The following is a 20918-nucleotide window of genomic DNA, read 5'->3' on the forward strand; positions in this document are numbered from 1 at the left end:
TGGAGTTCTACAGGATGAGTAGGCATTAACTTGGCACAGTGTTTTGGAGGCAGGTGAGGGGAGCAGGATGTTGGAGGAATGTTCCTGGCAGAGAGGACAAGATATGCAGAACACAGGGTTTGGGCTACCTGAGGAACTGCCAAGAAGTGTGGCTGGACCACAGCAGGCCGGGAGCCATATAGGGTCAGGTCTGGGAAGAGAGGGAAATACTTGCATAGAAGTACAGGCATCTCCTGGACCCAGCTCTCTGCACCACGCTGTTGATCCAGGCAATTGGGAGATGCTCAGTAAATATTTGTCACATAAGCAATCGAGCATGCAGACATGGTGTCTTGGCTATGAGTATTCCAAGTCCCCCATCCAGAAAAGGAGTCCATTGTCCCATATACATAATATGTGAACTGTCCCAACCCCTCACTGTCAAGCCATACACATCTGTTTTGTTGGTTCCACTCTCTCTTTCTCTTTTTTTTTTTGCCACATAATCACATGGCATGTGGGATCTTACTTCCCCGACCAGGGATTGAACCCACGCCCCCTGCTTTGGAAACAGAGTCTTAACCATTGGATCACTGCCAGGGAAGTCCCATGGCCCCTCTCTTGGCAGTAGACTAGCCAGTGTCAGTTTGGATGGGGAGTTCAGTAAGGTCATGCTGCCGGAATCCCCCATTCCACTGGGGCCTCAGCTCTAGCCCAGTGCTGTTCAGACTTGTTTAGTGGTGGCGCCTTGTGTTGAAATGATCTTAGAGGATACGCAGTATACAGAACACCATCAAACAGCTTCCATGGCTGAGGCTTGGGCAGGGGGACTCAGAGCACCTGGTCATAGCTGGCTCACCCGAGAAAAACGCCAGGGCTCCCTGAAACACAGAAAACCAAGTGAGGAACTTTGCCCCCGTTTTCGAGGTGTGGAAACTGAGGTCAGAGAGGAGGAGACCACTCTTCCAAGGTCACACAACCAGGGAAAGACCCAGAACTGGATCCCAGACATTTGACATCAGTTCCGCTGTCTCAAGGTGGGGCAGGGGCATGTGGCTGTGACCTTGTCAAGTCAGGGTACAGAGCATGAGAGACAAAAACCTGGCGGGCAGGCGTGGGTGAGCTGCTCAGGGTCACGGCCTGGTTATGCCGTGCCTTTTTTTCCCGTCTCTCTCTCTTTTAATTGAGTTTGAGGTGGTTGTTTTTTGTTTCCTTAAGAAATGGGAACAGAATGAAGCTGCGTAAACACCACGATGTTAACTCCCTGAAAAACCTCCTGCCATTTTAACTCTGTTACTGGAGAAATAAAAGAGAAATAATTTGTCCACCCACACTTAGCTCTTTCTGACGAAGGTAGGTGAATATTGCTTTGCTAATCGAGGGTGACTGCTGGAAGTGGAGCCAGGCTGACTGATCTTGGATTGAGAGGGAGCCACGGCAACCCCAGAAGGAGCGCCCCGCGGGGTCGGCAGGGCTGGGGTCACCGGCCACGTTGTCACCTTCTGCAGGTGTCCCCCAGCCGGTAGGGATGGAGGCGCTGGACCAGGCCGAGGGCCCCGCGGCCTCACAGAGAGCGATGCCACCGCCCCCACCTGCTTCACCGCCCTCAGAGCCAGCTCAGAAGCCACCACCTCGAGGCGCCGGGAGCCACTCCCTCACTGCCAGAAGCAGCCTGTGCCTGTTGGCTGCATCCCAGTTCTTGGTAAGGACATCACAGGCCTTGCCGGGTCCTGGAGGGAGGGCTGGTTGAGGGACGGCCTCCACTTCCTCCCCAAGATGGCCGCCTCAGGACACAGAGGACTGAGGGGCCTTCCCGGTGTCCCTCGTGACTGCGGCCTCTCCGGTGTGAGGAGAAGGCTGGAGTTCCAAGCCACAGCCTTGAGGGCTGAGCCCCTCTTGCTCTGAGCTCAGAAGCAGGAATGCAGACCCGGCCCCCAGCCCCCCTGCCCTGCGGGGGTCCTTCTGAGGACTTCCTGTCTCTGGAGGTATCTCTAGGAGACTCTTCCTGTGATGTGTATACCTGGTGGGGTGGCGGGCTTCCCTCCGCAAAGGCTCCCTTAAGTCAGATTTTCTCCAGGAAAAGTCCCAGGCCCTTGCCTCTGCTGCATGGTCTGGACCTTGGTGGAGGGTGGGGGGTGTAGGCGGTAGGTTGAGGCTCCAGGTGAGCTCCTGAGGGTGGGGGGACGGGGAGATATGGGGGGCAAGGAGGCCAGACTCCGAACTCAGTGCACTGGCCCCGGCCACCCCAGCTCGCCTGTGGGATGCTCTGGCTCAGCGGCATTGGCCCCATCTGGACGCAGAACACCACAGACATCGTCTCCTCCGCGCTCACGTTCCTGGAGCGGCTGGGACCTTCGGTGAGTAAGCTCCAGGGAGCCCCAGAGTAGGACGGAGCGCCTGGGGGCCTCCAGTCCCACCAGCCCCTGCCTGGGGCTTCTTTGAGTTCAGACGATAAACCTTGAAAGGCTGGAAAACTGTCCCCTCCCCAGAACCAGGTACAAAGTTCTCAGAGCCTCAATCTTATCCCTGTTGAAATAGATGAGAACGCGCCCCCACCCCCCACCCCCCCACCTCTATCACCCTGAGCTGTTTGTCTGATGTTCCCCAGGCCTGGCTGGGCACTGGGACCTGGGACGTCCCCAGTCTGCTGCTGATCTCTCTGTGTGTGATCCTCGTCACCACCCTGGTAAGGCTCCTCCTGACCCGACCTCGTTGCTCCCCTCCCGTGACCCCAAGACCCCGTCCTCACCTTGTCCCATTTGACCTACAGACTAGATGCTGTGGGTAGGGCTGAGGAGAGGCACCTGTCTTCTCCCACCAATGTGCCCAGGCTGGGGTGGGGGTAGGGAGAAGCACCTTCTTTCTCAAAATTGGTTTGCAGTGTTCTCGGCTGGGGAAGGGAGCTGAGGCAGTGTGAAAACCGGAGTAGGAACACCCCACCCCACCAAGAAAGCTTCAAAGCATAAGAACCTGAGGGTTGGGGAAGGAGGGGGCCAGGAGGACGTGGTTGGGGGATAGCCTCCCATCTAGGTGAGCGGTGGTGCCCTGCAGACAGTTCCCAGGACAACAAGCCTGCTCCAGACACACGGAGGGGCAGGGAGCTCAAGCCCCTGGGCACGCCATCATCCAGGGGCTGCTGCCAGCATGGTCCATGATGCCAGTTGTGCCCCCAACTAGGTGTGGCTCCTCTTGAGGACTCCCTCAGAACCACCCAGCCCACTGCCCCCTGAGGACAGGCGCCAGTCGGTAAGCCGTCAGCCCTCGTTCACCTACTCGGAGTGGATGGAGGAGAAAGTCGAGGATGACTTCCTGGATCTGGACCCCGTCCCCGAGACCCCTGTGTTCGACTGCGTGATGGATATCAAGCTGGAGGCCGACCCCACCTCCCTGACCGTCAAGGCCATGGGTCTGCAGGAGAGGTGGGTGCGGCAGAGGCGCATGGAGCTCTCGGCTCCCTGTCGGAAGGGCAGATGCCTGACTCTGACTCCCAGTGCCCAGGGCAGAGCTGAGCTCATAGCCCCACCAATGCAGACATGTGCTCTTCAAGTCTGATTCATGCAGATCTGAATGCCCCGAAGTGAACACTAAGAAACTTTATTACTGCACACAGACACATAGGCATGCACAGGTGTACACATGTGCACACTCACACATACAACTCTGTGGCTCGGATAGGTTTCTTTGCCGTAGTACTTGTTAGGAGCCTTTAACATACTTGTAGTCATTGTAAATTGACAAGGGGTTGCGTGTAGCCTTCCTCAAAGTCATCCGACCACAGAAGCCTGCTTTCGTGGTGTCTCGAAGAGTTCCACAAAGCACATGTTGGGAGGTGTCAGCACCCTCTTTGCAGAGCCTGGCTGGGTTAGCTAGATCCCACCAGGGTTGTGTAGTCCACATGATGTCGTGGAAAGAGCATTGGAGGAGGAGTCAGAAAACCTAGGTTTTTGTTTCAGCTCTGCCACTCCCTTACTGTGTGTGCTTGGGCAATGCTTATCCCCTCTGTGGCTTTCAGTTTCCCTTTCTAGGTAACGAGGGTAATGGGCCACTAGACTCTGAACACATAGCAGGGTCTGCTCAGTCCGCTTATCCTTGCTCCGCTGTGCTACCCCTGGGATCCCGTCTTCCCTGAGCCTTTCCTGGATGAGACGTCCTTGGAGGCTGCAGCCCCGGGGGTTGGGGTACAGAGGGTGGGGCCCTGCTTCTCTGCCCCAGGCACGTGCCCTCTCGGTGAGCTTCCCCTGGCTCTGGGAGCTGCCTCTGGCAAGGGTCACAGGAGAGTGCAGGGAAGGACTGTATTGAGGAGCCTCACATGGAATCTTTGGGACTGGGGCCCGAGCCCATACTCAGTTACTCTGCTGCAGGAGGCAGGAGCGGGTGGCGGGCTTAAGCCTTAGGGCTGAGCCTCACACTGTGTTGGGGTGATGTCACACCCACTCCTCTCCCTGGGACCCATCCGGTTCCCACCCCATCTCCCACTCCCTCATCCTCCTGCTCCAAGGCGCCAGCTAATGGTCCTCCCTGCCCCTGATCCTCACCACCCCCTTCCTGGTCCTTCCAGGAGGGGCTCCAACGTCTCCCTGACCCTGGACATGTGCACGCCGGGCTGCAACGAGGAGGGCTTCGGCTATCTCATGTCCCCCCGTGAGGAGTCAGCCCGAGAATACCTGCTCAGCGCCTCCCGCGTGCTCCAGGCCGAAGAGCTTCACGAGAAGGCCCTGGACCCCTTCCTGCTGCAGGCAGAATTCTTTGTGAGTCCCCCTGAGCCAGCGCCCCTGCAGGAGCCAGCCCTTTATGCTCATGTTGGTCCCCTGAGCAAGGCTTTGGAACAGGGTACCCCAAACTCAGCATCTGATGAACATCGTTTCATGCTTGCCTCTCCTACTGTCTTGGGCAAGCTGCTTCCTCTCTGGGCCTCAGTTCCTCATCCAGAAAATGGGGATAAAGATAACAAGGGTGTTGCAAGGATTCAGAAGATGCAGAATGTGTGCAAAGTGCCCATCAGGTGATTGGTGTTTGTGGCATTCTTAAGTCATCATCACCTAGGACTGTCCTCCGAAAACCTTAGAAAGCCTTCTTTATTTGGAGACGTGGGGTGCTACACTGTGCGGCACCAGGGATTAAACCTGGAGCCCAGCAGTGAAAGTACTGAATCCTAACCACTGGCCTGCCAGACAGTTCCTGAAAGCCTTCTCTTCTGACTCTCCCATTTCCCCACTCTCCTTTTGCCTGGCATCACCAAACGATGTTCGTCCTCCTTTGAAATCCCTCAGTTCTGTGGCTTCAGCTTAGGATAGTCCTGATCACCTCCTCCTCCAGACTCCTACAGCAGCCTCCAACTGCCTCCTGTTGGACTTTGAGGGGCCTATAAATGAAGCCCCTGTTTTACCTGCCCGGGCACTCAACCAGTTAAGAGCTAAGATAGAGAAGATCACAAAACCACCTTTATTTTTGCTGATAAAGGCTAGGTAGTTTTTATTCTTGTTTGTATTTTGTTTTTCCATTTTGACTGCTCTGAGTCTTTGCTGCAGACCACAGGCTTCTTTCTCTAGTTGTGGCATGGCAGGCTTAGTTGCCCAGAGGCATGTAGGATCTTAGTTCCCTGAGCTGCAATCGAACCTACATTCCCTGCACTGGAAGGCAGATTCTTTATATCTGGACCAGCAGCGAAGTCCCAAGGCTAGGTTTAACATGAGGATTACGTATGTAGCAGTAGTGAGCTTCCTGATACCAACCTCCAGAATGAAGCAACTTTCCCACCACCCCAGGAGGTGCTGGCACATTGCCAGCCTCACCCCATGGGGGTGCCCTGTAATTCTTTCTTAGTGGGAGGGTCGGGGGAGGAGGAGGAGGAAGGAAGGGGCTAGTGCCCCACAGCCGAGTTCCTCAATCAAACACCTCATCCGATAACTCACCCACCTTGTGGGCAGGAATGGGCAAGAGCCAGGAGCATTTGGAGAGAGTCCTCCTGGGAGAAGCCTGAGGGATGGGGAGCCTGCGTGCCTCCCTCGCAGCTCCCCTTGCCCCAGGCCACCTGCTCCCTAGCGGAACCGGATGGCTCTCCTCCCTGGGCAGCCCTCCATCACCTCTGAGCTGCAGCTTCAGAGTCTCTAGTGTGTGGCCCAGCCTGCCTTCCCTGAGTTGAGCCAGCCCCAGCCGCCTTTTCCAGACTCAGGCCCCCATCCCTGCAGGACTGTCCACGTCACACTTGGCCCTCGCCCCACCCCCACCCCCGCGCCTTCACAGTCATCATCCCTCACCTTGGAGGCCCCTAGGATGCCCTCCTGGGCTACCCAGCCTCAGTGCTGTCCGTGGCCACACCTCCCCTGAGGCTGTGTGGCATGTCCTTGTCATCTCCTGTTTCTAGTTTATTGTCAGTTTCGCCCAGAGAGAGAGGAAGTGGGGGTGCTCACACACCCACCCCACGGGCACTTCTGCACCTGCTTTTTATTCTTCTGATTCTCACAACCACCCTAGAAAGTGAGTATGGTGATCCTCATTGTACAAAGTGCATTCTTAGTGTGACCACACTGAACACTGTGATTCATGATGATGAGAGATGATAAGGGTGCTAAAGTGTGTGGACAGGGGGAAGGGGCGCGAAGAGAGGACAGTCACTGAGGAGTAAAGGCTGAGAAGGATTAGGGGTGATGAAGAGGGATGCGACCAGTGCTCCCCACACGTGGAGTGCCACGAACTCAGATGTGGAGGCTCGGCGGAGACGGACAAATTAGCTACAGGGAAGAGATGGGCACAGCTGGAAGGTGGGGCTTTTGAGAGCGACTGGTGGTAAAGAAAGGCCAGCTCCTAGACCTCACATTCCAGGCAGAGAAGTTCAGACTTGGTGCTCTTGACATGCAGAGCGATTGAGAGGTGCAAATACAGCAGCAGGAGGCTGCCTCCCTGCTGGAGAATCAGGGAAGGCTTCTTGAAGGAGGTGGCATTTACGATGGACAGGAGAAGATGAGGACGGGATGGATGTTAACTACCGAGCAAGCAGCACAACCCAAGGTCCTGAGGGAGAGACCTACCTGGGGTAGAAACATGAGTCCGCAAAGCCACTCATGTGGCTGAGTACAGGGTGCAGAAGAAGGCAGTGATTGGCCAGGTCACTTCTCTATTCATCAAACGTTCACTGAGTGCGGACCATGTGCCAGGCCGGCCCTCCAAAAACAGTGGTGGAGATAACATTTATTAGGCACTCAGCATGTGCCAGGACTGCTCTAGATGCTTTTCATGTGTACTCACTCATTTAATAGTCAATGTTTGTTGAATGAATGCATGCATCACGCCAGCCCACAACTGCCCTCAACCCTGTGTCTTCCTCCTACAGGAAATCCCCATGAATTTTGTGGATCCAAAAGAGTATGACATCCCTGGGCTGGTGCGAAAGAACCGATATAAAACCATCCTTCCCAGTGAGTACTGCCCCTCACCTGGGTGCCCTTAAACTCTGAGGCAGGATTAAGAGACTGACTCCAGCATGGGCCTCCAGGGTCACCAGGCAAAGGGATGGAAGGTGGGGGTGCCCGGTGAAGGGAAACACCCCCCTTTAAAGGGCAGAGGGCTCTTGGTTCCTTCATACAGCACTCTCCAGATCTTTGCTCTGGACAAGCATTGTGCTGGGCTCTGTGGAAAGTCAGAGAAAAAGAGGAACAATAACAGGCAGCTCCTAGACAGTGCATGGTGGCTGAAAATTGTGGTCATATCCCTGGTCTCTTCAGAGTGGACAGGTTTTAAGGAGAGGACATTAAGGCTCAGAGAGGTTAAGTGGCTCATCCACTATCACACAGCTAAGACGTACAGAACCAAGTTTGAAACTAGGCCTCTGTAACCTCAAAATTGTGCTCTTTTTTCCACCTGGAGTTCAGTTTGGCTAGATTATGAACCCTCTAACAGGCAGAGCCACCCCACAAGAGAGCGAGCTGCCCGTCAGGTAGGAAGCTCCCCATTGGCTAGGGTATTCAAGCTAGCATGCATGCGTGGTCCCCCTGGAAGGTTTGATAGGGACTTTCCCCCTTTGGGGGTAGTTAGACCAGGGAACCCGATATTCCTCGTTTAGCCTGGGATGTCATTTTCAGGTAACTTCCATCAGGCCCCTGTCTGCCTGTCATCCCTGCCAAGTTCTGGCCCAAGGCCCTAGGGCTAGCTTGGGGGGTGACTTATCGAAAGCAAATCCCCACAAACCTACTCCACACAGTTTATGGAGTAAGGAGGCTTTAAAAAAGCAGTTTTGCCATCAGCATCTCCAAGAACATGTAAGATGTCATGACTTATTTTTAACTTTTAAAATATCGACTTGTGGTTGCTATGGTTACACAGTGTCTAGGTAGTTCCAGTTAAACAAAGCACCATTTAAGGCCAGGATTCAGGGCTGCTCACCTCTTCCCTCCTCTCGCTCCCCCCTCCACCCACCCAGCCCTACCTGGAGGCAGGGCTTCGGGCACCCCACAGTCTCAGGCTTTGCCGGCCACTCAGAATAGCCGCTGGGGGAGTATGAGAGCCAGGCCATCACTCCATCTGGTCCCCACTGGATTCCTGAGAGGAGTCCAGCCTCCAGCCATACCCTACGCCTGCAGCCCCCGAGCCCAACAGAGAATCTTCTCTATAGCCAGCAAGAATCGACCCTGTGCCCTCAGAGACTGGGCTGGGGTGGGTGGTAGAGGCCCCTCTCGGATCAGGGACACCCCGAGGCTTGCTTTCTCATTCATTCGGAGGCTACTTCTGGATCCCAATCTGGGTGCCATGAGAGGAGGGAGGGGCCCGTGCAGGGCTGCCCGCTCCTGTCCCCTGGTCACACAGAGCCCCCGTCTGTTCACCCTCGCGCTTCCCCATACCTGACTCTCCCGCACGCCCCTCGCCGCGAGAGCTGCCTCACCCCCACCAATCCCCTGCCCAAACCTCAGGCACTTGGGCCGGGGCATGAAAGGACTGGAGAGGGGAGGTTTGTGGGTATCCCTTTCCATTTCATATTCCAGGTTTGGGATCCTCCTTTTGACCTGTTAATTTCTATATTGATTTCATTTATACTTGCAGTGATATCAGTAACAGCACCAACTCGCTCTCCAGTGACTGTGTGCCGGCCTAAGTTATGGGTCTGAGGACTCATTATTAACGGCCACTCTTGAACCCTGACAGGATGAGTGAGGTTGTGACGGAAGGAATGTTCCCAGTTTACGGAGAAGGCACAGTACTCGTTGAATGGCCTGACTGACACCACGAGGACTTGAAGCCAGGCTCACTGGTGGGCGGTGTAGACTCCTGACCGCTTCTATGCAGCCTTTGAGAGCCATACGGGGCACGCTGGCAGGGCCTTGAGTCCAACCCTCCTTCCACAGGAAAGACCGTGGGGGCCAGAGAGGGAGGAGATGTGAGCTGGTGACAAAGCTAGACAGAGCCCCAGAACCCAGGCCCCCAGGCCCCACTCCACTACCTCCTGGCTCAGTCCCAGCCTCTGCGAGTTTCCAGAACAGACTAAATCAATACAGGGAGGCTCTAGCGGAACAGGACAAACCCTAGTCTAGGGGGCAGAGCACGACGTAGTGAGAATCTGCTGCTCTGGATTTGACCGGTGACTAGATTGGGGTGGGGGTGAACCCTTGTAGACTTGTGTGTTGTCTCATCTCAGGCGCAGAAGACTACACCTTTCATTGTGATAGTCTCCCCTGGCATCCTACCCAAATCTTAGCTATAAAGTGCTTTACAGTTGACATAGCACTTCACATCTGTTTTCTCACGTGTCTTCCCAACAATCCGAGGAACTAGGCATCCTTACCCCATATTACAGATCAGAAAACTGAGGTTTAAAAAGGCCATGTGCTTTACAAGCTTATACAGCAGGTTGGAGACAATGTATACTCAAACTCTTGGCCGGCCCTGCTGTCTAGGATGTATCCCGTAGGGAATTTCTTACTGTCTGAGCTGTCTCCTCCCCAGACCATGGAGCACAGAAGGAACGGGGCAGATTAAGGGATGCAGGCAAGGGTGGCCTGGACCCTACAGAGGGAGACAGCCAAGGCCTCCCTGTACCATTCTCTTCAGCCTGGGTCCTCACCTTCCTGAGTGGGCCACAGGAATGGGCAGTGTTTTGCTTCTGGCAAGGGAAGAAGGAACTTCCGGTCCCAGAAGAAATGTAGGTGCCCTGACAGGGGCCAGAGAAGGTGGGCCCACACCAGAGGGATTGCACGTTCAAATCCCAGCCTCACCTGTCTCCACTACCTCAGACCCTCACAGCAGAGTATGTCTGACCTCACCAGACCCTGACGACCCTCTGAGTTCCTACATCAACGCCAACTACATTCGGGTATGTAACCCCATCCCAACAGTCTCTCCCTAAAAGGGAGGCCCAAGTCAATGGGGTCCATCCACTAGGCTTGTCCCTAAGTCCGTCCGGTTCCTGCCACCCCCCCGGGGAAGAGGCTGAGTTGGGGAGATGGGCCCCAGGAGCACAACAAGTGACCCTGATGACCTGGACTTGGCTGGTCACAGGGCTACGGTGGGGAAGAGAAGGTGTACATCGCCACTCAGGGACCCATCGTCAGCACGGTCGGCGACTTCTGGCGCATGGTGTGGCAGGAGCACACGCCCATCATTGTCATGATCACCAACATCGAGGAGATGAACGAGGTAGGCCCCGCTGGACCTTACCAGGTGCCTGCTGTTTGATGCCCTGCGCCAAGCATCTTGTTTCTGTGTTAATCCTTACAGCAATCTTGGGAGGTTGGTATGTTCACCTTGCTGCCTTGCCCAGGGAAGGAAATGTGAGGCTCAGAGAGGTTAAATCAGTTACTCAGAGCCACACAAATAGAGGCAGGGCCTGGAGCTGGCCTGTCCACCGCCAGGGCTCAGGATCTTAAACACACTGTTCTGCTGCTGCCCAGCCTGCCAGGGCTGATGCTGGCTACTTCCATACTCATCACAGCCCATTTAATTGAAGTCCCATGAAGGTCCTTCATATTGAGTATTACTTCCATTTTCCCAGATGAGGAAACTGAGACTCAGAAAAGGGAAGTAACTTAACAAGTTACAAAGCTGAGATTTGAGCTCTCTAACTGCAAACCTACTGCCCTGTTATCTGTCTCCCCACTGGCCCTGGGACAGGCACTGGGGAGGGTGTGGTTGGGGTGCTGGGAGTATCTCAGCCTGATCTGGGCCCCTGCAGAAGTGCACCGAGTACTGGCCGGAGGAGCAGGTGGTATACGATGGCGTGGAGATCACCGTGCGGAAAGTCATCCACACTGAGGATTACCGGCTCCGACTCATTGCCCTCAGGGTGAGGCCTGGGGCAGGGCTGGACTGGGCTGGGAGGAGGGGGCACTCCACAGCCAACAAGGTTCCAGAGGCCGAAATAGCTGAAATTAAGGCATGTGTCACTCCAGGCTTTATTGATGAGCAGGGATGAGGGGGAAAGGGGTGAGTGATCTTGCAGATCAGAGGACCAAATTCTCAGTATATTTCATATCACTGGCATCTGTCCATCCACACTGTCATTCACAATGTCTTACAGCTCTGCTTCAGATGTACCCAAGGCCAGGACTGTCTGGAAGAGGGGGCTTCAGCAGCTTCCATATTCTACCCGGAAACATCCCTTCACCTGGGATGCTGGGCTTCCAACCTGTAGTACCGAATCTTTCCACTAGAGGACAGGCGCTTTTTGCTGCATTTGGGTAGCACAGGGAGGTTGTGGTTACAGGAAAAAGAGAAGAGGACCTAAAAATTATGAGCAGTACAGAACAGCCCAGAAGAGTGTGGGGAGGTATCCTCCCACCCTGAAGATTGTGCTTCCTCCAGGCTCAGCATAATAGAGGAGATTGTTCTTTTGGAGTGAAGAAAATCAGTGCATTCTGCTTTTGAGAAATCTTATGACCACTGTTTGGGGAAAGTGGTACCACTGGAATTATCCCAAGGTCTGGAAGAGGTGACCTAGGTGCCAGGAAGCTGACATCCTATCCAGAAACAGTCAGGGAGGTCCACTGATGCTGGCAGCCACAGGGTCTGGATAGGGTGTCAAGGGCATGAGACTTGTTCATCTGAGCTGCCCCCTCCCACTGGAGAAGGTGAAAGACGGCATGTCAAGGAGAAGTCAGCCCCTCAAGGGCAGTGCCCAGTAAGCACTTCCAGGATACAGGCTTGCTTGAGGGCATTTCAGAGGTGGAGAACAGAGGCTATGGTAGCTATAACAGCCAGGTAGCCCATAGAGCAGCTTCCTTTTTCCCCTGAAAGAGAGGCTGGGGCTGCCACATCATCTCAGTGCGGTGGGGCTGGTCAGGGAAGAACTGGGACCACTGGGCATTTACTTTTGTCCATAACCTTTACAAGTACCTGCCCTGAGCCTGGTTCTGGGTTGGGTACTGGGAAAACAGAGAGCTGTCCAAAGCCTGGACTCTCTTCTCAAGGAGCACCTGTAAAATGGTAAGTACTGACCTAGAAATAAGTAAAAGCACAGAAGGACATGTCGGCAGCTAGGGTGCTCAGGGAGGGCTTCCTGGAAGTGGTGGTGCCGAATGGGGTTCCGAAGGATAAGAGTTGGCCGGGGGGCAGACATGTGGAGAGAGCATTCCAGACAAAGGGAAACTAAAAGTAAGGGCACAGAAGATAGAACAGCTCTGTGAATAAATGTACAGGAGATGGGGAAGCAGCGGTTTGATCTGCAAACCATTTGGGATGCAAAAGCATCAAGTACAAGTTTACAGGAGGAGGACTTGGGCCTGGGGAGGTAGACCCTGTACCATGTGTCTTATTTGCCCGACCGAAGAGTGGGGAGGGTGGGTTTTTAGCTTTAAAGCAACAAGAGATATCAAAGCGTTCTGAGCAGTAGAACGGCATGGGCTGTAGACAGACCATTGGGACCACTGTGGATCTGGGTGATCAGAAAAGAGGAGGGGAGGGCCCCACACAGCCAAGAGATGGCGAAGAACAAAGTGAAGGTGGCTGTGGTGGAGAGGATAGCACTGGGACACTGGTTGGGGGGGGGCCAGGGGTGGTGGTGGGCAGGAAAGTATACTGAGGCAAGAGGAAGTGTCTTGCCTGTTGTGGGGGTGACTGGGCTGTCTGGGAAGGGGCAACCAGGAGATAGCAGTGAAATGGAGAAGGGGCTCTTCACCTCTCTTGGAAGATCCTGGAGTCACCAGGGCAGAACCCATGTGAAGACCAGTGCTGACGCTGCCCACCAGTGCCTGCTACCCAGCTGGCTTCGGGTCTCTGACCGGTGCCCCTGGGCGGTACGGTGTAGATGGCAGAGGTCCGAGGTCCCACTCCCTGTGGCCTCCCTCTGTGTTTCCTCCTCCCCTGCCATCTCCATCTCTGGGCTGGTTTCTGGGCTCAGAGCGCTCACGTGTATCTGGGCGGGCGTCTGTCTCCTGGACAGAGCGGGACGGAAGAGCGAGGCCTGAAGCATTACTGGTTCACGTCCTGGCCCGACCAGAAGACCCCAGACCGCGCGCCCCCACTCCTGCACCTGGTGCGGGAGGTGGAGGAGGCGGCCCAGCAGGAGGGGCCCCGCTGCGCCCCCATCGTGGTGCACTGCAGGTGGGTCCTTCCAGACACCCACTGGGGCGGGGCGGGGCGGGGCTCCCGGGCGGCCCCACCCCTCACCCCGGTGCCCTGGGCCCTCAGCGCAGGGATTGGGAGGACCGGCTGCTTCATCGCCACCAGCATCTGCTGCCAGCAGCTGCGGCACGAGGGCGTGGTGGACATCCTGAAGACCACGTGCCAGCTCCGTCAGGACAGGTCAGCTGAGGGTGGGGCTCGTGGGGACCCGGGGTGGGGGAGGGGGTAGCAGAGACTGACCTGTGCATAGGGCGTAGGTTAGGGGGACACACCCCACGGGGACCGACCTGTGGATAGATGGGCGGAGAAGCCGGATCCAGGCAGTTGGTGGCTGGGATGCAGAGGGGAGAGGAACAGAGTGGTCAGAGGAGCAGAGGCTGAGTGGAGGGTCATGTCGCCTCTGTCCCCGCTGTCTATGCCAGAGCGGGGAGGGCCAGGAAGGGCAGGTGGAAGTGGCAGGCTGGCAAGGGCTGACCTCTGTAAGCTGCACAGAGGCCCTGATGTGCGTCCCGGGGGACTGGCACTCTGTGGGACTGGGGGCGGCTCCGCAGCCATTTTTCCACGACCCCGTCCCTCCATCTGCCGGGCAGGGGCGGTATGATCCAGACGTGCGAGCAGTACCAGTTCGTGCACCACGTCATGAGCCTCTACGAGAAGCAGCTGTCCCGCCAGCCTCCGGAGTGACCACGCGCCTCCCCGAGGTCCTCTGGTACCTCCCAGCCTGAGTCGGGGCCCTCCTCGCAGGAGCACCCAGGACCCTGCCTCAGGTCCCGGCCTGCTCCCCGTCCCTCCCGCTTCCTTCTCTTCAGTTTGCTCCCCCCTCCCCCGCTGCCTCGGCCGGACCCCTGCCCCCCCCCCCCAACATAGCTCTTCCTACTGTACATACTGGGGAGTGGGGAGGGTGGGGGAGGGGTGTGCCAGGCCAGGCCTGGGGCCCCAGGGCCTGACCCAAACCGCGTGACCTGGGGCCTCAGTTTTTAACGATGGTTCCACTGCTACTTGATCCAAAACGTTTCCCTGCTGCAACTCCACGTGTCCTGCCGCAGCGTGTTCTGTCTATCCATCGTCTCTGCTGTCTGTACCGAACACTGTGTCTCCTCAGCCCGGGAGAGGGGTCGTGAGCTCCAGCCCCCCAGTGGCCCTGGAACAGGTGCCTGCCTCAGGCCCCCAGCCCTGCTTCTCCCAGCAGACCGGTTGCACTTTGCCCCTAGTTCCTGGAACCAGGATGGGAAGGAAGGAAGGGCCTGAAGACCCCAGAAGTCAGGCACAGTTAAGTCCTGAGGGGTTGGCAGAAAGATCGCAGCTGCGGAGAGGTCTCTGGATGGGGGTGGGAGAGGAGGATCGCATCCAGGGGGATCCCCAGGTATCAGACGCCCTCCGCAGGCAGTGACTAGCCTGTGGGGCAATGGTGAGAAGGGGGACACATAGGGGAGAATGAACCCAGGGGACCTGGGCCACGGCGGGAGACGGGGAGCTCCGAGGGTAGGGTGGGAACTCGGCCCCAGATCCGTGTGAAGCATTTTTCTGTGTCGCTTCTGGCCCTCCCAGAAGTCTCGCCACGTGTAGCTCTGCGTGTGTCCCGTGTTCATGCGTGTGTTGAGAGCCCGTCAGCAGGGCGTGCATGACTCTTTGGCAACATGTGTTATCTTGGAGCCACGTGTTTTTATTGGTGACTTTAAATATTTATTCCACGGCAGACAGAGACATTTGGTGTCTTTTTATAATTTGCTCATGGTCATTGAATAGAGCAATAAATGGAGCATTTTGAGCAAAACCAGCCTCCTGGGTCTGTGTGATTGCCCCTCCCCTCCACTCCCGGCCTCCTGGGTCTGACTGACCCTCCCCTCCACTCCCTGCCTCCTGGTACCCCCATCTTCCTGCCCCTCCTACTACTACAGATCTGCGCGCGCGCGCACAACCCCCCACCCACCCGACCCAGGCCCTTGAGATCCCTAGTGCCCCCTTGTGGAGGTTGGGAGATGGCGTGAATCCAGATTTGAAATTCCTAAGTCCACTCACTGAGCAGAATTCTCACACACCAGCGCCCTCTCACCCAGCCAGGAGCCAGGGGCCCTGCGGAGCCACAGGGGCAAATGTCGGAGGCTTTCATAGAAGGAAAAGTGGCTGGCAGGCCACTAACATCGACAGAGGGGCCAGAGATGCCAAGGCCAGAGGAGGGGGACCTTCAGACTACACAGGCCCCTCCCTGTTAGCCAGCCCACTTATTTGCCCTGCAGGTCCCAACAGCAGCTGCAGCCTGGCAATTTGCCTTGTAAGGCCTGGGCTGAGAGTAGTCCCGCCCAAGGAACCTGGAGAATCTGCCCCTAGACCAAGATCCTGTGCCTTCCTGACACTCCCCCTCTATTCTTACCCCAGCCCCCAGGGATGCAGCAAATGTAGCTGTCCTGTCCTTGCTGACAGGTGTGGGTCACCCCAGGGCAAGAGGGAGTCCAGGGCAGGACTGTTGGCCAGCCAGCAGGTCCTTACAAGGTCACAGAGCCTTGAGTGGGCTAGTCAAGGGTCTGGGCTGCAGATTTACTGCAGACAATGAGGAAAGAACAGGGGAGTGGCTTAGACGGAGGTCCCAGAGAAGGGGGCCTGCTCTCCAACAAGAGGATGGGCCCTCCTACCCCTCCACCCAGGTCAGGGGGTTGAGCAGCAAGAGTGGGATGGGGAGGAAGAGCCGACATTTCCCCTTCTCTCCCAGGGGTGGCCCCGTGAGGCCACTCAGGTTGTGCAGGCACCAAGGGCAGAGCACGGCCTGAATGGTGCTCCCTGGACTCCCCCAGTCACCGGCTCCTGGTCCCTGGAAAACACAGACCTGTTGCTTTGCTCCCCAAGCCCTATTGGGCGCACACACTTCCCTGAGCCCCTCAGCTCAGAGAGGTCCCGCCCAGCAGCGTGAGAACACAAACCTCTGCACAAAGGAACAGAAGAAGTACCCCGAGACCACCATGCTCGGCCACCCGCCTGCCCAGGCCCCTGCACCTCCTCCAGCCCTGGCCCCAGCTACCCCCCAAAGCAGTGTGCCAGCTGGCTGGGGCAGCTGTGGAGCCTGAGTAAGGGATCGCCCCCAGGGGGCCAGACATTAAAGGAACCAGTGACTCCTGCCGGCCACATTGCTGGGACAAAAGAAGGTCAGTCTACAGCCCAGGCACCAGCTGGGTCTCCAAAGCCGGAGGGTGGACACAGTCTTCAGGGTTAGAAAGGACTCTTGATGCGAAGGTAAGGCTTCCCTCTTCCCTGAGGAAAGGGGCTCTGCCTTCTGAGCCCTGAAGGGGACAGCAGGAGCTGGAGCTGGGGAGATGTCTCCAAACCTGGAGGGACCAGGTAGAGAGACAGCATCAGATGAAGGGGCGAAGTTTAGCCCCAAACCTTCTGGCCTGGAAGAAGGCTTTGAGGTCCTCGAGAAGGGCACTGGACTGGAAGTCAAGGGGCCGGGATTCTAGTCCAAGTGATCTTGGACAGGTTATTTCTCAGATGTCAGTTTCTCATATACAAAAAATTGGGGTTTAAAAACTGCCACTCTCTGGCGAAGGAAATGGCAACCCATTCCAGTATTCTTGTGGAGAATCCCATGGACAGAGGAGCCTGATGGGCTGTAGTCCATGGGGTCACAAAGAGTTGGACATTTCTGAACGACTGACACTATCTTGTAACTAAAGATTCCCACATGCCACGACAAAAATCAAAGATACCATGTGCTGCAACTGAGACCCAGCACAGCCAAATAAATTAAAATAAATATTAAAACTGCCACTCTGGTTAAATAAAAGATGGTATGTACATCTATTCGATGGGATTCTATGTAGGTGTTAACAAGACTGGGAAAACTTCATAAACAGGGATGGAAAGACCTCCAAGATGTACAAAGTAAAAAGAGGGCTGAGGGACTTCCTCGGTGGTCCAGTGGTTAAGATTCCATGCTCCCAATGCAGGGTGCCTGGGTTCGATCCCTGGTCAGGGAACTAAGATCCCATATACCACAACTAAGACCTGGTACAGCCAAATAAATTCATTAAATAAATAAAAAGAATTAAAAAAAAAAAAGAGGGCTGAATGGCTTGTATAATACGCTACCTTATGTGTAAAAAAACAGGGAATGAAGACAAAAACATATTCAAATTTGCATGAAAGAGCTCCAGAAGGAGCATAAAGACCACAAGTGGTTACCTGTTGTGGAGGGCTGGAGGGCTGGGAGAAGGAGGGAGCCTCTTTACATAGATGTTTCTATTGTTTTGTTTTTTAACCATGTGATTGAATTACCAATTCAAAAATTACAAGAAATAAAGACTCGACCTCTGTCTTTATCATATTGGAAAGGAAAGCAGAGCTGTAGGAATGTGCTGTCATTTGTCTCAGCATTCCCCCAATGCCAGGGCTCCCCAGGGCCCAGCGAGAAGATCCAGTTTCCTTTCAAGGCCAGCTCCAGTATGGCTTAGTCAGGAAGTTCCTTCTCAGGTCTGACTTCATTCCCTCCTGATGAAGCATCCAGCACCGCCCCACCCCGTCAGTTCCATGTAGCTATCAAAAGGTATCCTTAGCTCCCTCTGGGCCTTGCTGGGTTCACTGGGTAAGTCTAAACCCTATCTCCTCCCCCTCCAAGGATCTGGAATGGTTTGCGGTTACTCAGTGAGAGACAGGCCCATTGGTCCTTGGAACCAACCAGGGAGATACCAAGGGAAGAGAAGAGAGGCCGGAGGGAAGAGGCTTGCCACCCAGCCTCTCCTCACCCTCACTGTAAACAGCCATCTCTCTCTGTGTTCACCTGTTCTGTCCCTTCTCCTACCCCCCTGTGCGCGCACACACACACACACACACAACATCTCTGAGCCTCCCTCCCACTCCCTTCCTTGTCCTTCACGGCCTCATCCCCTCTCTGGTCCTCCCAGGTGAGTGCCCACGCCTTGTCACCATGACGACCATTCACCACAAGCAGATGCTTCAGGAGCACGTGTCCATGGAGTTCTCCAGCTCTACCACCCACGTGCAGACCTTCTCCTAGACAACCAAGATCGTGGGAGGCAAATAGAGTGGGATGGCTGGTAAGGGGGTGGAATTAGGTAGAGGCAGCCTTTCTTCCTCCCATCTTTGTGACCAGTGGGCCCCTCAGAAGCCCGAGATACCACCAACAACCCTCCCAACCTGTGCTTCTAATCTATGATTTGATAAAGCTAAGCCAGCCAGATGCTTGTCCACAAACGCTATCTCCAGGAAAACAGCGTAGGAAAAATCAATCACATGGATATGTGTTAGTGATTGAACTCTTAATTGCTGGAGATCAAAGCCATAGGCAAATGCACAAATTTCTGATGGTAGAATTTAAGGCATGGAGGAAGTTAGGGAGGTAGCTGCCTTATCAACTTAAGAATAATGCTGGCCTTGCTCCACTTAAGAGAAGCCTTGGTGCTGCCAGAGGAGAGAGGATGAATACATAAACAAGTGACTTGAGCTTCCAGGTGTTCAGACTTGGGGACCAGACGTAAGGGAGGGCAGATCCAAGGGAAAGCTGAGAAATGATCTCAGAACAGAACAGATTGTTTTAGCCATGTCGTCTCTAGAGGAAGGTGATTCAAAGATGGCCAGGGACCAGGATATCGAATACCTGTCCTCCCAGTCATCCCTCCTTCAGTCAGTCCTCTGTGCACAGAGGTCAAGGCCAGATAAGCAGTAACTCCCCCAGGCCAAGTGAGACATACCAAGTAGAACAGCCAGGACTCAAGACCAGAATCTGCAAACTCAAGTGACTGTAATTTGTGATTCTCAGCCCTGACGGCACACCAGAACCACCTTAGGGTACGGGTGGGAGGAGAGGGGAGTTAAAAAAAAAACAGTGACATGTGAGTCTCACCTCAGATGGTTAAATCTGGTAGTGTTTTTAAGATCTCCAGGGACCCTGATTTGCAGCCAGACTTGCAAACCACTGGCAGATAGCATCCAGCAGGGAACATGAATGCAAAAGACAGTCTGAGGTGAACTGTCCAGAATGTAGCCCATCGAAAGGGACAGTCACTCTTCACCTCCCACTGCCTGTTGCCATGTAGGAATATGCATCCAGTGTTAAGGATCCAGAAATTAGAATTTTTATGTGAAATCTCTCAATTTTTAGATGTAGGGCTCCTTTTTGTTTAAACATTAAAGGAAAGTGAAGTTGCTCAGTCGTGTCCAACTCTTGCGACCCTGGGGACTGTAGCCTACCAGGCTCCTCGGTCCATGGGATTCTCCAGGCAAGAATACTGGAGTAGGTTGCCATTTCCTTCTCCAGGGGATCTTCCCGACCCACGGATCGAACCCGGGTCTCCCACATTGCAGGCAGACGCTTTATCCTCTGAGCCACCAGGGAAGCCTGTTTAAACATTGGAAAGGTCAAATAAAAACCAGCAGTAAACCATCTGCAGCCTGTGGACCTCTGGTCACTATTTAATGCTACTGGGGGACCAGAACTTCCAGGAGAGGAACCCAAAGAGACCCATAAAATCTAAAAAAGAAATCTCCTTCTAAAAAAAGCCGGGGGGTGGGGGGGCCGGCGGGCAGAGGGGGAAGTAGAACACAAGATCTTGACCCAGTAAAGATTGCAAAGATTGACCTTTGAGGGATGAATGAGGCTTTGGCTCCCCTAGGGGTTTTCATTTGCCGTAACACAATGACCCACCGACTCTCTAAAGTCCTCGTTTCTTGGCCAAAGCATTTCCAGTTCTCGCAGACCTAAAGTGCTCCACTGTCCCCTTAAGAAAAGGTCCCAGGCTAAGCTCTGCCTGGAGCCCATTCTGACCTCTCTCGCCTGTCGGCACAGAGGAAGTGGTGAGGAGGAATTTCTCCAGCTCCACAGAGTTCTTCAGCTTCAAACATCTCTGCTGGCGAGAACGTCCCGGAGTTGGTGGAGAAGCCTCAGCTGGTCTCCTCACCCGAGGGTGCGTCCCTCCCCGAGTTTCCCCAAGGCCCCGGGAGCTTCCCTTTCTGTCCCAGTGCCCCAGCCCCTCACTGCTGCTGCCACCCCCGCCGCTGTCCCCCCAATACACAACCACTGGCGGAGACAGGCCAAGGGTCTCTCCCCAGCCCAGAGCTGAGAGCAGGTAGAGGTGCAGCTTCCAGGCTAACGGGCAAAAATAGGTGCCCACTGCAGGGGATGAAGCCATGTTCTGAGTCAAGGCACGGGGGAACCCCAAACCCAGCATCTCCTGAGAGAGAGAGAACGGCATGCTCATCAAGGGGTCTGCCAAGATCTCCTATGACAGTGTGAACAAGGAGCACGTGTTGAAGGTGCCAGGGCCAGTGACCCCTAAGGCCGGAGGCAGAGACCCTGGGAGGGGCACCAGGTCCTCTCACAGCCAAGAGATCCACAACAGAGACCCAAGAGCTGGGAGATGAGAAAAGGGGCTCTCAATGCCCTAGAG

General features: G+C 55.2%; 1 protein-coding gene across 6 annotated transcripts in view; it reads left to right on the forward strand.

The window, feature by feature from the left end:
* Positions 1–15298, forward strand: part of PTPN5 (protein tyrosine phosphatase non-receptor type 5) — a 56694-nt gene extending 41396 nt beyond the window's left edge. For all 6 annotated transcript variants that reach the window (XM_070457302.1, XM_070457305.1, XM_070457303.1 and 3 more), the window contains 12 exons: positions 1488–1681; positions 2229–2336; positions 2588–2665; positions 3157–3398; positions 4538–4727; positions 7310–7394; positions 10200–10279; positions 10465–10602; positions 11138–11248; positions 13343–13503; positions 13591–13704; positions 14115–15298. In XM_070457302.1, coding sequence (XP_070313403.1) covers positions 1488–1681; positions 2229–2336; positions 2588–2665; positions 3157–3398; positions 4538–4727; positions 7310–7394; positions 10200–10279; positions 10465–10602; positions 11138–11248; positions 13343–13503; positions 13591–13704; positions 14115–14208 — 1595 coding nt within the window. In that variant the 3' untranslated portion in view covers positions 14209–15298. The remainder of the gene's footprint in view (positions 1–1487; positions 1682–2228; positions 2337–2587; positions 2666–3156; positions 3399–4537; positions 4728–7309; positions 7395–10199; positions 10280–10464; positions 10603–11137; positions 11249–13342; positions 13504–13590; positions 13705–14114) is intronic.
* Positions 15299–20918: the final 5620 nt, after the last annotated feature.

The sequence above is a fragment of the Odocoileus virginianus genome, chromosome 28 (genome assembly GCF_023699985.2).
Source record: "Odocoileus virginianus isolate 20LAN1187 ecotype Illinois chromosome 28, Ovbor_1.2, whole genome shotgun sequence".
Classification (NCBI taxonomy): Eukaryota; Metazoa; Chordata; class Mammalia; order Artiodactyla; family Cervidae; genus Odocoileus; species Odocoileus virginianus.